Source organism: Perca flavescens, chromosome 8 (genome assembly GCF_004354835.1).
Source record: "Perca flavescens isolate YP-PL-M2 chromosome 8, PFLA_1.0, whole genome shotgun sequence".
NCBI classification, from domain to species: domain Eukaryota; kingdom Metazoa; phylum Chordata; class Actinopteri; order Perciformes; family Percidae; genus Perca; species Perca flavescens.
The window spans coordinates 6736871-6752061 of NC_041338.1; the positions used below are offsets into that span (position 1 = coordinate 6736871).

The 15191-nt window shown below is 42.0% G+C and overlaps 2 protein-coding genes across 2 annotated transcripts in view; one reads left to right on the plus strand and one right to left on the minus strand.

Annotated features, from left to right (window-relative positions):
* The window catches only part of aars1 (alanyl-tRNA synthetase 1), a 29719-nt gene extending 18309 nt beyond the window's left edge, over positions 1-11410 (minus strand). The window contains exons 1-7 of the mRNA XM_028584446.1: positions 11306-11410; positions 8472-8629; positions 8098-8286; positions 7472-7617; positions 6408-6599; positions 2506-2650; positions 161-306 (exon numbers count right to left, since the gene is read on the minus strand). Coding sequence (XP_028440247.1) covers positions 161-306; positions 2506-2650; positions 6408-6599; positions 7472-7617; positions 8098-8286; positions 8472-8615 — 962 coding nt within the window. The 5' untranslated portion in view covers positions 8616-8629; positions 11306-11410. The remainder of the gene's footprint in view (positions 1-160; positions 307-2505; positions 2651-6407; positions 6600-7471; positions 7618-8097; positions 8287-8471; positions 8630-11305) is intronic.
* A 391-nt stretch (positions 11411-11801) lies between these two features.
* Positions 11802-13706, plus strand: exosc6 (exosome component 6). The gene is made up of 2 exons (XM_028586003.1): positions 11802-12215; positions 13030-13706. The coding sequence occupies exons 1-2, from the start codon at positions 11938-11940 to the stop codon at positions 13574-13576; spliced, it is 825 nt and encodes a 274-aa protein (XP_028441804.1). The 5' UTR covers positions 11802-11937; the 3' UTR covers positions 13577-13706.
* The last annotated feature ends 1485 nt before the right edge of the window (positions 13707-15191 follow it).

The window sequence follows — 15191 nt, forward strand, 5'->3', positions numbered from 1 at the left end:
CATTACAATAAAGTACAAAAAATGCACTGCAAAACAAAGCATTTATAGCCACGCTGTCTGAAATCTTGTGTAGTTTTGCAGTATCAGCATTGTGTTGTGCTAACACACAATCTATGGTTTTTTTGTCATTCCTTTTTGCTCTGCAATGTTCCTGTCTCACCCTCTTCCTGTGTTATCAGGCCGGCCGCCATCTGATAGGGCGATGGTGATGGTGCGGGCGTGGTCAGCCAGCACACGGTAGGCCATGTCAATACCGTCAGTATCCTCGCCACCTACTTTACCGGTGTAAGGTCGAGCGCCTGTACCCTGAAACAAACACAAACCATGTTTAAACGGCGTATTAGATCAGGAGTTCAGTAGCTTTTGTTCTGATATACTGTACACCCACAGCCCTTCATCAGCACCACCCGTCATGTTCCAAATGTTTCAACTGGATCTTATTTAACAGTACCAATTATGCAAAATACGCCTTATTTATTTATTTATTTATAGATCATGGACTTCCATTGTCCTCTCTGTTGTTGTGTTCCAATTGTGGCCACTTTGTTTATTGTTTACTGTGCTGTATCCTTTTCCATTACCAGAGCGACCAAGAAAGCCAGAGAGCTAAAGCGAGAGGACAGATTTATTTATGTTTTTTTTTTAACTTCACGTTACGTTAACGTCACAGGTCATACCGAACCAATGTCGCATACCGAACGTCCTGAACCAAGCGGTTGGGGACGAATACAAAGGGAACCCCCAAAAAATAAAATATCTATTCAAGTGTTGTCCCTTCATTCATTCTGCAGTGCACCGCTGTGAGTACATGACTGAGACAAGTGTCTGTGTCAGTTGAACAGCTGAAGTGAAGGTAACGTTGTCATTAGCCTACCAGGTACAAACAGGCTCGGTCGTGAACGGCACGCTAACGTGCTGACGGAAACACATTGTGTTCAAAGTTGGCCCCTCCTTCCGCAACAGCCAGAGAGAGAGAGAGGGCGCAGCAGTGGTCGAGCGAGCTAGAGAGTGAATGAAGAGAGGGAGCGCCAAACAAAGCAGTGAATTAGAGGAATAAAATGCTCTTTCCTTCTCTTTGTCTTGCCGCAATTACCGTATGTTAAAAGAAGCACAAATAAGCCCATACGCACAAATAAATACAAACACACCTCTGCGGGAAGGTGCCGCATTGTAGAGCTGAAGATCGTTGCCCGAACCTGACAGGTTCGGTCTTAATTTCTATCATTTTACACAGGCTCGGGCTTGCGCTCCGGGTTGCGCGGTAAATGAGTGGTCGGGTGATGCGTTTGAACTAGTTAAATTCGTGTTTCGATATGAGACGCGAGGGGCAAACAGCGTTTGGAAATGAGAACGTTGCTAATGGATGGGGGTTACACATCCACGTGGGCTCAAATGGCGTTTTTCCATTACATGGTATTAGCTCGACTCTACTTGCCTTTTTTGTTTTTCTATTATAAAAAAAAGTACCTGGTACTAGCTAACAAGTACTTTTTTTTTAGTATCACCTCTGTCGAGGTTCCAAGCAAGCTGAGGCGATACCAAAAGGTGACGTGAAAACCTGCAGACTACTGATTGGTCGGCGAGAATTGTCACTAATCACTGCGTCATCATTGCTAGCAAACAAACCCGCCACTTCTAAATAGTTTAGCCAGCTGCCTCCAGCTTCTGGCTGTGGGAACAACAACACACCTTCGACGTTCTGTGCGTGTCGCGTTTGGTCACGGCAGTTTCCTGCGGCGTCGCTATGACGACCAGCCACGCTCGCCTCAATCTGCAATGGAAAAAGGAGAACGGGGCACCACGGCAGAGTCGAACCGAGCAGAGCAGGTACTAGCAGTGGGTAAGCGCCGATTGTCTCGTTGATGCCCAGAAACGTCCCGACATGGTTCCGACTCTCCAATATAAAAAGAAAACAGAAACTCCAGGCAAAGGGCAGGTTCTTTGCAGATACAGACACCACCCCACACACTCATAGGGGGTTAAAAGTGATGATGGAGAGGGATTACTTTTGCATTAGTCTTTACATGTTTTTTATTTTAGGAAAGCACTGCATGTTATACCTTTAAAAACACATCAGTGATGCTGTTCTGCCCTCACTGTTCTCATTGAAGTTCGCTGGAAGTGATGGAATGTAGCTCTGGTGCGTTTTCTGTGGAGTGAGCACTGCACCGGACTCCATTTCAAAAAGGAACCGGTCATATGGTAACTTAAGAGGCAATTTGGCCTTTTGTGCTTTGATTAATTTGGCATGCATTTAACACGCCAGTCATAATTTTATTTTAATGAAAACTCAACTCTTGGCATTTGCCCCTAGTGTTCTTTCACTGTTTTGGAAGAAGGAATTAATGGGAGAAAAAGCCAAACTAGCTTTAAAAGGGACGCATTTTCTTTTTACATATGTGCTGTTTGGTGGATCTAATTGACGGCAAGTGTAAGACACTTTAACAAGTTTTTTTTTTACACCCCTTTCCATTCAGTTACACAAATCTGGGGCATTTTCAGTACCTTCTGAATAGCTTCAAAGTACGGGATGAAGAGGTCAGTGTCATAGTTGGACATCTTGTTCTGCAGTACGGACACCAGGCGCTCCAGGCCCATCCCTGTGTCGATGCTCTTCTTAGGCAGTGGCTTTAGCACAGTCTCGGACTCCCTAAGCAGGATGGAACGAGAAACAGTTACAAACACGGATTCACTGATCAGTATACGAGCATGCACTTTGAGAGAGGCAGTCTCATAATGTGAAAGCACACAGGTTTTTCTTACTGTGTGCATTTGTTAAAAGGAGGATCATACAGTTTTGTTCCATTCACATCAAACCAGATTATGAGTTTACTGGGCCAAGTAGGGCTGGGACGATTCGTCGGCGTCGACACAAATCATTTCCGTCGACGCGTCACTCGTAGAAATCTATAAATAACCGAGCTTGACCCACGGGCCGGCTCTGGCCAATATGTCCCGCCACTATCCTCGGGCCGGGCCCTTCATTTATGTTTTTTTTAATCATTACTTTATTAGCCTAATAGGGTGAGGAGAAAGCTATGCCTCTCCAGCTTCTCCCGTAGCTCTGGGTATTAGGGATGGGCATGATTACTCGACGATCGATAATTGATTATTAAGAATTTCGCCGATCACGTTAATTTGGTATTGATTAAACTAATGCTGGTTGTGTTGCGTAGTGTGAATCTTGAAGCAATTAAACCAATTGCACAGTGTGGCAGCAATTAAACATTTTACCACCTGGGGGCAATAGTTGACTCCATACTCCGTTACCTGGCTGCGAGTTTCCGTTTCGATTTCAAAAGTAATCATGAAGAGGACATGGCCAAGTGTGGCCTGGGACCATTTTGATAAAAAAAAAACACTACTTAGTTCACTGCAAACACTGAGATGCCGTGTATAAGTACAACACAGCCACGACTAAAACGATGTAGCCTACCACTAAACGAAGTGCATCCGACCATGGTTAAGGTCGGTGGCGGCCGCGGTGCACCCTGCTCTCAGTCTCAACCTAGCATAAACTCGGCGTTAGCATGGAGGAGCTGCGATGCACAACGAGCAGAGAAAATTACCCAAGGGATCTGCAAGTTCATTGACATGGATAATAGAACCAGCATATCACATTTCGTCACGACGTACCATCACCAGACTGGTAGAAACTCACTACGAAGAACGGAATAAGGTTCCCCGGGCTGGCCAAGTTAGCGCGGAGGTACCTGTGGGTCCCGGCAACGCGGATGTTTTCGGCAGCTGGACTGACGGTCTCCAGGTAGTGGGCGTGTCTGACCCCAGATTATGTCAACATGCTTATCTTTCTCAACAAAAATCAGTAGACTGGTGCAGAAGTTGAATGTGAGTTAGCCTACTGGTTATTTTGTTATTAGGCTTTGTCCGTGTCTTGGATAGTTTTGAGTTAGCCACATTTTGACAAAACCCGTTAGATCCAAGTATTATTATGTTTTTGGTTAAGTTATTATTTAACATGATTCTTTTTATTTATTATTTTGGAACAAACGAGGGTCTCTCTTTAAGAACGCGGACTCGCAGCTGCAGGTTCTGCTGCTTCAGAGCACCTCACCGCAGCGCATATATCTATAATCTATAACCTACAGTCCATAAGGTGTTCTTCTTGTCTCGAAGTAAAAATTAATTTAATTTATAAATAATTATTATAATAAATAATTTATAAAAAGTTAAATAAATAATGAATTTTAATATCAAAATATTAATGATTAAATCGATTGTCGATCGTTAATTCTCCCGACGATCGACTAAGAAAATGTAATCGAATGCCCATCCCTACTGGATATATGTCCCGCTCTGACTTGAGTGTGAGGTAAACTGGGCTAAAATTGTGTCTCCCCCATCTGTAGCACTGTCTTCGATAATTGCGCAACCAGGCCGGATTGTTTCAGAAATCTCACAAGTCCTTTATAACGTCAGTTATAACGGCCCACGTATTAAAAAATGGTCGGCCTGGGCTCATAATTCCAGTTATGTGTCGGGCCGGGTACAACGTGCACTGAAAACGTGTGCGATTATCAACATAGTGACATGGAAAGTGTTCCCAGTAGTAGCCCAACGGTACGTTAGTCCGTTGATTTGTTTTAATGCCCCGCCATGACTTAACTTAAGCATCATCAAACACTGTCAGTCAGCAGTGACCCAATCGATTACTGACCGTTATATCAGACACTCTGCAACTTGCCTTATGTTGGATTTATTTGATACATCGGATTTCATATGTTGCTAAAATTGCACTTTTTTTTCTGTAAGATTAAAAGGGAGAAGAGCTTGGATGTTAAACAAGAGCTTATTCATTATTTTACCTACTACTGTTAAAAAAAAGCCAGTACAGGCTACTCTTTTGCACCTGCTCTGCTGACTTTAAGTTTTTATTTTTGTATTCCTCCTGAAAGTGACTTTATTTTGTGGTTGGATTGATAGCCTACATCTGGCTTCAGGTTGCACTACAAATTAATTTTACTTGAACAGTGCAGTGTTAAACAATTTTAATAAATAGAGTTTGGTTTGTGTAAACTGTTAAAAATTGAGCAATGGGAAAATAATCGCTTATTGAAAAATGTATCGTTAGATTAGTCGACTAATCGAAAAATCGTTTGGGACAGCCCTAGGGCCAAGTAACATACTTTTATTTTGTTTTGACTGCACTTACAATAGAATAAAGCGTAGAGGTGTGGAGTGAGGGTGTGTACATCTAATTCAGTAGCTGCACTTTATATTGGACAAAACAGATGATAATGAAAGGTGTTGCACCACCTGACCTAAATTCCTGGTTAGGTTTATGTTTGGGTGTGTTGCTGTCACAAAGCTTGTGATCAGTTAAATGTTTTTTATATAACCCACTAAACTGGTTACAAGCCTTGCCTGAAACAGACAGATATTACCACACAGCCATGAGGTGTTAGCGTGAAGGTGAAAACAAAAGCAAAGAACCAGAAAGATTTAACATTTATCCCACAAATTATAAAATATATGTAAATAAACTAATATTTGATGTGTGAATAACTGCATCAGCTTGACCACAAAACCTGTGAACTATGTGGTCTAAAAAAAAAAAAGATTATGAGCCACTTTATTTATTCTGGTCCACATATCAATACAAAGGTCGGTGCCTTTACTACTGTTGGACTACAAATTAAGAAAAAAACACATGCAAATAGACAAAACACAAGCAAATGAAGGAACATTTTCGCCAATTTGACAACCTGTGCATGTGGTTTAAGAGAAGAGGCTGGGGAAGCCGCTGGCTGGCAGGCTGAGCCAGGCTCCCACCTTCCTCCGCCAGGGTCACATGGCTACCTGGATGTGTGTTGGCTGGACGATAAAGTGGACACGCAAATCTCTTAATGAGCCGCAGCCGAGCCACGCCTGAATGAACCGCGCTCAAAGTTAGATAAACTTGCGGAAAAAAATACTGGGAACCAAGCAATCGGCCTGTTCCAAACAGGTACGCGCTCCAAACGGGGCCCTGCACTAGTATCATAATAATAAGCAAAAGGCTAATGCTAGGTAATCGCAAATATTCTGCAATAATATCTGAATCATCACAAGGTGAAAAATAAGCCAAAAACAACCCTGACTACTAAAAACCATTTCATGGATAGTCAACCAACTGTGTGCATCACTTTTGTGTCCCGTGAAAACGTTTGCGTTGTTGTGAGCTTCTTGCAGCGCGTTTCTCTATTTGCAGCACTTTTTCTAAATGATGGGCATTCAAACTGGTGAAGATCTTTCTTCATTTGTTGTGTCTATTTGTAATTTGCAGTGTGTTGAGCCCTCAGGGCCACCGTACAATACAGTCTGTCTGCACTGATAATCGTGAGGTAAATCATGAGGTACCTATCTTTTAACATGCTCTGATCATTGTCCGTCTGTGAGCCGGTTACCTGTTGAACTGGATGAACACCAGGTTCCAGATCTCCAGGACATTGGGATCGTCCATGTTCACCAGGTGAGAGGCGTCCCTCCCTCCAATGCGGTCAAAGTGCATCTCACTGCAGGGACCGCAGGGGCCGGTGTCTCCCATCTCCCAGAAGTTATCCTTCATACTGCCTGGCAGGATGCGAGCCTCCTCCATTCTGAGAGAACACAGAGAGGATTTTATTAAATCGCTTCTGTTAATAGGTAAAAAATGAAGTTTTGTGACAACTAGGACATATGTGCAAAGTGTGAAAACCTCGATAAGCAAAACAAATGATTATTTTTCTTTCATGTGGGTGCCTTTTTTGTGCAATAATTTATTTGAGTCGTACTCGATGTGAATGTTCAGCTTCTGATACTTCATGACTGTCCTAAACTGCCTGCTTATTAAAATGCCATTAGATAGCAGTCACAAAATGAAGAAAGATATAAATGGTATATGATAAAGATAAATAAAATACATATACGTCTGCACTGATAATTGTGAGGTAAATCTCTTTCTGAAAAATCAGAAAAGGCAAAGCAACGACGTAAAAATATCTTTGCATGCATTTTATAGACTTGCCCTCCTCTGTTGAAGCTGCTTTAGCAGGACCAGCAATTTTGTGTAAGATTTTATGTGAACAGAGATGCTGAAGGGAGTAAAAAGTGAAACAAGCCTAGCAAAGAAAAGTGGGAAAAATGTCAACTGAAAGTTTTGAATAAATACATGGTATATAACTGATATATAAATGGTAGATAACTGCACTATTGAAACACCAATGGTAAAAATGTATTCATGTACATGACAAAACGCAACAATGAGATATGATTTGAGACAGGGAGGTAGAGAAATGGAGAGAAGAGAGAGAGACAATTGTGTAGGCTATTGTTGAGGTGTGAGCTATGAGAAAATCCTAGGAGCTAATGCATGGGGAGAAAAATAATTCACAGTGGGCTGTGATTATTAAAAGTTGCTCAGAGATGCTCTAAAGCAAATGCCTTCATCTGATGCGTTCACCAATACATCTCATTCTCACGCTAGGCTCACCCTAGGTCGATCCAGATCTGTTTGCACTCCAGGTCGGGCTCCAGGCCTGCTTCAGCGTCACCCCCGAAGTAGGTGACGTACAGACGGTCTATGGGAATACCAAACTCCTGGGTCAGCAGCTCCAAGGCCATCTTACAGGCCAGTTGCTGCAGGGGGAGGTGGGAAGATGCAGAATAAGCAGAGGGAAGAAAGAGACAAGACAGAAAGGATAACAAGACAGAAGAGTAAGAAGAGGAAAAAATTATTCTGTATATACTGTAGCTTACCACTTTCCTCCATGTCAAAATGAAGGCCACTGCAGCAGATCAACTTGTAAGTAGAGCTAGACCAATAATTCTGACAGACTGACACATTGGTCTATATTAGCTTGTGGCAGATATATTAGTACAAGTATAGGTGTACATATTGGCCAATAAGTTGCAAGAAATTGGAGTACAGAAATGCCAAACTAGGTTTGAGGTCATTTAGAAACAGAGCGCACTGAGAAGTAGATTTTTCAACTGCAAAATGTCTCGCTTAGTATCTTGGTCACAATTTAAAAAATAAATAAATCACTATCTGCTGATATATCCAATTTCAGTCGGGTTGGTGACAAAAAGTGACTGCAGAGTATGACAGTGTAATACCTTAAAGTAGTCACCAAAGGACCAGGACCCGAGCATCTCGAAGAAGGTGTGGTGGTAGACATCTTTACCCACATCATCCAGGTCGTTGTGTTTGCCTCCTGCACGGATACACTTTTGGGTGTTGGCGGCACGACGCAGCTTGGCCATAGGGTGGGACGGGTCGAGGGTGTTGAGGAAGATGGGCTTAAACTAAAAGGAAGGGATATAAGGAGCAAATTTGTGAGTGGGGTATTATTGAAAGTTTGCTACAATAATCTCCTCATCTTAGCACGGAGTCAAAATGTTGTGAATCAGTCGGTACGTATAAATGAACCATCCTGAAATATAGAGGCACCGATATTTGAGAACAACGTGGAGACGCATGGATGATGTACCTGGTTCATGCCAGCATTGGCGAAAAGCAGCGTGGGGTCGTCCAGTGGGATGGTGGATGACGAGTGGACATACTTGTGCTCATAGCGACGGAAGAAGTCAATGAACTTCTCGCGGATTTGAGCAGCACTCAAAGAGGAGTCCATTCTGAATCAGCTGTCTGAACAAAAATACACAAAAAAAATTAATACTGTAACCATGAAGCATGTTTAAATAGGCAGCTCCCTTTTTACTTTAGCTCTGTCTAAATAAATTGTTCTGGGTCCCTGACTGTGTTCCACAGTGACAACATAAACATTTGTATGTAAATTACTAGTACTGCTAACAGCATGGTAATAGAATCTCTGGTCTGAACATGCTCCCAACAGCTGAACTCATATATAGGGCAACAAAGGAAGACACATTAATTGGTGGGATCAAATTAGCGGTTTTACTTCTTGATTAAAAAGTTGTAAAAGCCTTTTCCGAGGAGCTGAGTGAGTTGGTGTTCTTTTCCATGGCACCTGAACGTTCCAAGACGTGACTGTACATCTCACCATATATAAGAGAATACATTTGTTTTTTGTAAAATGTGTGATAACTCTCCTGGGCTTTCTAACAAGGTTTACAATGAAACTATTAAACTGCTTGTCTCCCATTTCTGTGAAACAATTATTACATTTTCACAGTGAGTCTGCTGTGAAATCGCTCTGGTTAAGACCCTGACACAGCAACCCGATAATTGGCCGTCGGACGGTCTGGTGAGGTCAGTGGTGAACTATCTTCGTAAAATACGAGATCGTACTCCGAACGAAGCCGCTATTATGCCAGGTTGTAAAATCCGGGAGCAGCCAGACCCACGTGAAGCATTTGTCCAATCAGCTGCCGGTTTTCATTTTTTGGGCGACAATACAGATTAGCGCCGCCTGCTGCTATGGAGACGTATTACGTCTCGCGCACGTGCAGAACATACTCTCAAGTCGGCGTCGCTTCGGTGTGTCAGAGGCACCAGAAGGCAATAGCACCAGTTGCAACCAGTTAAACCAACTTAGCCTTTTCTGCAAAACAGCCAATTGCTCCAAGGTTGGCTCCAAGATTTTTGTTTCTGCATACAATTACATTATAGTGAGTTACAAACCAATAATTACTTGTCTCCATACTTTCAATTTCAATTTCATATTTCCATTATGAGTTAGGCCTAATCTGTCAATTATTATTCAGATTAATCGTTCAGTGTTTCAAACAAGTCAAAATAGGAAGAAAAAAAAGCTAATTGTATTTTCCCCAATACCCAAGGTGACATCTACGAATGTCTTGTATCTATACAACCAACAATCCAAAACCCACAGAACCACCTAAGGGTGTTATTTATTTTGTATCTGCTCTAGCTTTTCCAACTTTTTAGACACAGATATGACAATAAAAATGGTCCAAAATGATGTGTAATTGCATTTGTTTGTTTTTTCTTGAGGGAGGACCCCTAAACCCCAAATACTTGGAACTAGGTCTTTCACAAATCTTGATCTGGATTGGTTACTTACAAGTTACAACATAGCATTGTTTGTATTATTGCAGTATGTCATCACTAAATCACTCAAATTAAGGATGATTCAGCTTTTGTTGGGTTCTTTGTGCTCAACATTTTAATCCTAAATGCACCCAAACAGCCTTAAGGCTTGAATGCATTCAGGACACCCATTGTTGCCATGGTTACAATGCTCACATAGGATATACAGAGTGTAATACTTAGTGTAGTTTGGTCTGGTGAAGCTTTAGTAGTGTTTAACACTTTCAGCTGCCATGAAGTATCTATGGGGCTTTTGCATTGAGCAAAATGTAAGCCATAAATACAGTATCAATAGTTAATTAAAAGTATAATTAAAAGGCAGCACAGTAGAATTCTGATTAGTGGACTTATTTGTACACTAGCTGGCAAAGAAAACCACACAGGTGGTGCCCTCAGCTCTCTAGGGCCAGCAAGCGAACCGTAAACAGCCACCCTCCCCATTCTGACTATGGAACCACCCCGTTGGCAACCAGAGAAAATGGAGACATCAAGGTGATGGCGATGGAAAGTCTCCCCTCTACGAAACACAGACTGTTAAAAAACTAGTGTTGTAAAAAACATAAAAAAGGGGCATATCATGACAAAGATGAGACTTCACAAAGGGTGAGACATAAAATAGGGTGTAATAACTGAAAACAAGAGAATACAGTAACAACAAGGAAATTGTGCACTTTTGAGTATGAACATAAGGATACAATAAAGGATCAACACATTTTTGGTTGGTTCGTATTTGTGACCATTACAGTCTGTGAGTGGTACATTCTGAAACCAACATCTTTAAGTCCACAGACAAACTCCACGTCAGTCAGTGGAGCAGCCCTGTGCCTTGTCTCCAAAACTTAGCTTAGTGATTCTACCATTGGGGAGGCCCACAAATAGAGACTAAAGTGAACGTTAGTTATATCCGGTCAAACATGAAGTTACAGAGCGGGTTAATTTCTTTTTGTCCTGCTAACTAAAATCAGTTCTTCCATGTCCCCTTTCCACCTCTGCTGTGAACAAGCAAACAGAAAGTAGTGACACAAAATAGTGCCAGTCATGTCAGACATCATTCCTATGAAACAGCTCAACTAAAAGCAGGAATGCAACATTATCATACCATCAACTGGTTAAACTGATGTGTTGGGCAGAGGCACTAGGTCGACAAGCTGACGTTAGCAATCGAAAGGTTAGCCAGACAGGCTAAGAGAGAGATTTTAGCACACAATTATAACAGAAACCTTACTTTACTGAATGGTATGGTGAACGTAATGTATTTCAACAGCACCTGAGGAAAAAAATAATACTCACAAGAGTCGCTATTCTCGCAGAATGAATCAGTTAACTGCTCCCAGACACACTGCTTTAGTTAGCCCACGCTGCTCGACCAAAAGGAAAGCACAGATCCAGTGACCACGCTCACGGCAGCCGCCCATTGGTCGGGCCACACCGGTACATCGGCAAATGTACATTTCTATTGGACAAGCCTACTGTCAATCTTAGCACCAATGGTACCAACTTTCCTGCCTGGCTGATGCAATTGAAAAGACATCTCAATCTAAATAGTTTGCCTTGCTTTATAAAAAAAAATAAAAAGGTGGTAGTGAACATGTTCCTAAATAAAAAAGTTCACTTAAAATAATAATTTCTAGTCAGTTATTGATTTGGGTGTTTAGGTTCTGGCCAAGTAAATAAGATGCATTACCAATTTTGTAATAACTAGTGATTTTGTGACGTATAATGATAATGAAATCATATTGCTTATTATTGCAATTTGCATCTGCACTTGAGCTGTTTCTATCATTGATGTAATGTCCTTTACTGCGACGCAATAACGGAATCATCTCTCTGGTTGCTGTTTCCGGGGGACAGGTTTGTGCTGGACTTCTACACAGGCATATGCGCGCTGTTTGGGTAATTCGTTCCCTTCGTTTCACTGCACCATGCCGACTGATACCAAACGTGTACGTGGCCCCGAAGTGTCCCAAAGTCCGTCTTTGTTTTTGTGCAAACCCGCGACCGTTCTTCCCTCGCAAGGCCCCAGAGCGGACGGTCGGCAGCGGGATCAAGTGGACGTCCGGCCTGTTTTTGTCCGGTGCGGGCTGGTGAGCCAGGCTAAAGGCTCTGCTTACATCGAGGCTGGAAACACCAAGTTGATGTGCTGCGTTTATGGACCCAGAGAAACAGAGCGGAAAGATGAGACCGATATGAAATGTGGAAGGTATGTAGTGAGTTGACAAATGTATTTATTTATTTTATTTGACTTGTTTATTGATCTACAACACAGGAAGTGCACGTTAAAGCGAGACGTCGTAACTTATACATTCTGCCTGCATTCATAAGCAGTAAATCGCAGCCTTGGTCTTGTATGAGTAAATTTAGACCTATAGCTTATGATGCTGAATGTTAACGTTAGCTCATAAGCAAACTTCAGATAGATAGTTTAAGTATTTAACAGAAGTTACATGTTTAAGTGAGAACACCAAGATTGTAATGTGAAAAGACAGACTATAACATAAAAAGAAACAACTAAGAGCTTACATACCAAAAATGAGTGCAAACTAGACCAATTAAGTAGTAGTTATCCACATCAATATTACATATTAGAAGGCCAAAAGAAGCTTCTGGCTTCATTCATTATTTACTGGGGGCATATTGCATGAAGGCACCTGGCCTTGTTGTTATAGCCAATTGGAGTAGGTACCATTCTCTGGGAACACAAATATTAAATAGCATGCCCTTTTGATTATAAATGATCACCAAGGGACATATCCCTGTTATTGTGTTAAGAGGTGGTGTTGTATCATCAATGTTTCCTCAATATCTTCAATGTTTCCTCTTTTTCCATTCAGAACCAAAGACAAAATGAGTTTACTTGCAAAACGTTATTTGCAGAATTATCGTTTTTCTCGATTATTCTGTTTTGCGGTTGTTGGAAATCGAAATCCAGTTGTTTCTAATCGCGATTAAAAATCAATCGAGGTGTGTGTGTGTCTATATAGGAAGACTTTAACAAAACTGTATTGTGTATCCAGGTTGACTACTGACATGCGTTTCGCTCCATTTTCCTGCCTGGAGAGGGGCTCCTGGATTCAGGGAAGCCAGGACAAGGACCTCTCCCTGATGCTGCATGAGAGTCTGCAGCCGGCCGTGTGCCTCAACAAATATCCTCGTTCTCAGATCGAGGTCAACGTGATGGTTCTTGAGAACAGCGGTTCAGTTCTGGCCCACGCAGTCACGTGCGCTTCTCTCGCCCTCGCAGATGCAGGGATCGAAATGTATGACCTGGTGCTTGGTTGTTCCATACGCCAGGATGGCGCTTCTTATGTGGTTGACCCTTCTTACATGGAGGAAAACAGCTGCAGCTCAGCCAGCAGCCGTAACCAGGGCGGTCTGACTGTTGCGTTCCTCCCCAGCCTCAACCAGATTTCTGGGCTGCAGTCAGATGGAGAAATGACTGAAGAGACTCTGGCAGCCGGGGTTCGGACCTGCATTGAGGGATGTTATAAACTGTACCCGGTTATCCAACAAGCCCTGGCAAAGGCTGTGCGCAGGGCTGCGCCCCCACCATCAGAGAGCTGAGTCACTCATTAACCCAGAACTGCTTAGTCCATAGTTTTTCTACTTTACAATTTGCGGTCCTTTCTTTGACAGCAGTACCTGTTTCTATGTTTGCTATTCAATTCTTTAAATAAAAACTGATAAGACTGATTTTAACTGTGTTTTCTTAATTAAATAATTTAACAATGCACATATATGGAACTTTATTTAACGTCGCTCAACTTCTGGACTGTGTCATCAACAATTGATTGCATTGCATCACAGGGGTTTTTCAGCAGCTCCAGAGCAGCTGCCATTACGCAGGGTCATTACTAATAATAGCCTGACCTGAATAACTGGAAAGGTATGAAATTCACAGATAAATAATAAAGTGGATAAATCAAAGTTGTGTTTTCAAATGAAATGATTGTCTTTTAAAACAGAAACCTCAGTGTCTTGTACCAATGTTTCCACCGGAGTGACTGGTATCCTACAACACCAAAACTAGGATTTGACAGCAGCATGATGGCATTCTGAGAATCATTCAGTCAACAATTTTGTACATCAGTCAAATTTGACCATCAGGATTTTTCAGTGGATCCTGGAAAGTGTTGACTCCTGCATTAAAAAACCGTTTGCTTGCACTACACTATCCGCATATAGTCATTATAGGCAAACTGAAGCTTATGCATGCTTGCCTTTTTAAACTTGGCCCACAAGGGGGCAGTATAGAGAGGAGTGCAATATGCTCCAGAGCAGTGGTTCCCAACCTGGGGTCCGGGCACCCCCAGGGGGGCGGCAAAGATCACAGGGGGGGCGCGAGTCTTTATCTGGTTTGAGGTTGAGGTAAAAAAAAATGTTTTGCACATGTTAAACAAATTATAATACACTAGAATATCTAATGTATACAAAAGTCTGTATGAAAACTATATATCTTGTTGTATCCTCAATTTTCCTGCCGCCACGGCATCACTATTTTATGAATGAAACATGCCGGAGAAACAGTGCTGATAACTCCTCTGTATCAAAAATGAAAGAGAGGCTCTATCTCGAGAGTTACCTCAACTTCGGTTTTGGGTGGGGGGGGCTCAGCTTTTCTTAGACATGAGTAGGGGGGGCGCCAAGGAAAAAAGGTTGGGAACCACTGCTCCAGAGACATCTCTAATATTTAAAGAGATAAAATATTAAGTCATCCAGTATGTAAGTAAGAACTTTTTTATGCCAAGGGAAATTGTTGTCCAGCAGTTGCAGTACAATGTGGGAAGAGTGTAAATGAAATATATTCACTAAATATGAATAAAGTACAAAAAACAAATGTACTCAATCACAGGTAGGTAAACCGGTCATAGCTATGTCTATATAGCTATTTATGTATAATATACAATGTGACGTACAGGTAATGTGTATAAATGTTGAATTTTATGCCCCATTATGTTACATAAATCAAAGAGTTGTTGGGCGCCTGGGTAGCTCACCTGGTAGAGCATGCGGCCATTTACAGAGGCTCAGTCCTTAACCAGCGGGTTTGGTTCCGACCTGTGTCCCTTTGCTGCATGTCATTCCCCCCCTCTCTCTCCCCTTTTGTGTCTAAGCTGTCCTATCTAATAAAGGCCTAAAATGGCATAAAAAAATCAAATAGTTGTTATCAAAGAAAGAG

Bases quoted from the DNA above. Each gene is read 5' to 3' on its own strand.
- exosc6 (XM_028586003.1), top strand. From the start codon at position 11,938: ATGCCGACTGATACCAAACGTGTACGTGGCCCCGAAGTGTCCCAAAGT. The intron at 12,216-13,029 runs GTATGTAGTGAG...TTGTGTATCCAG, and splicing joins ACCGATATGAAATGTGGAAG to GTTGACTACTGACATGCGTT.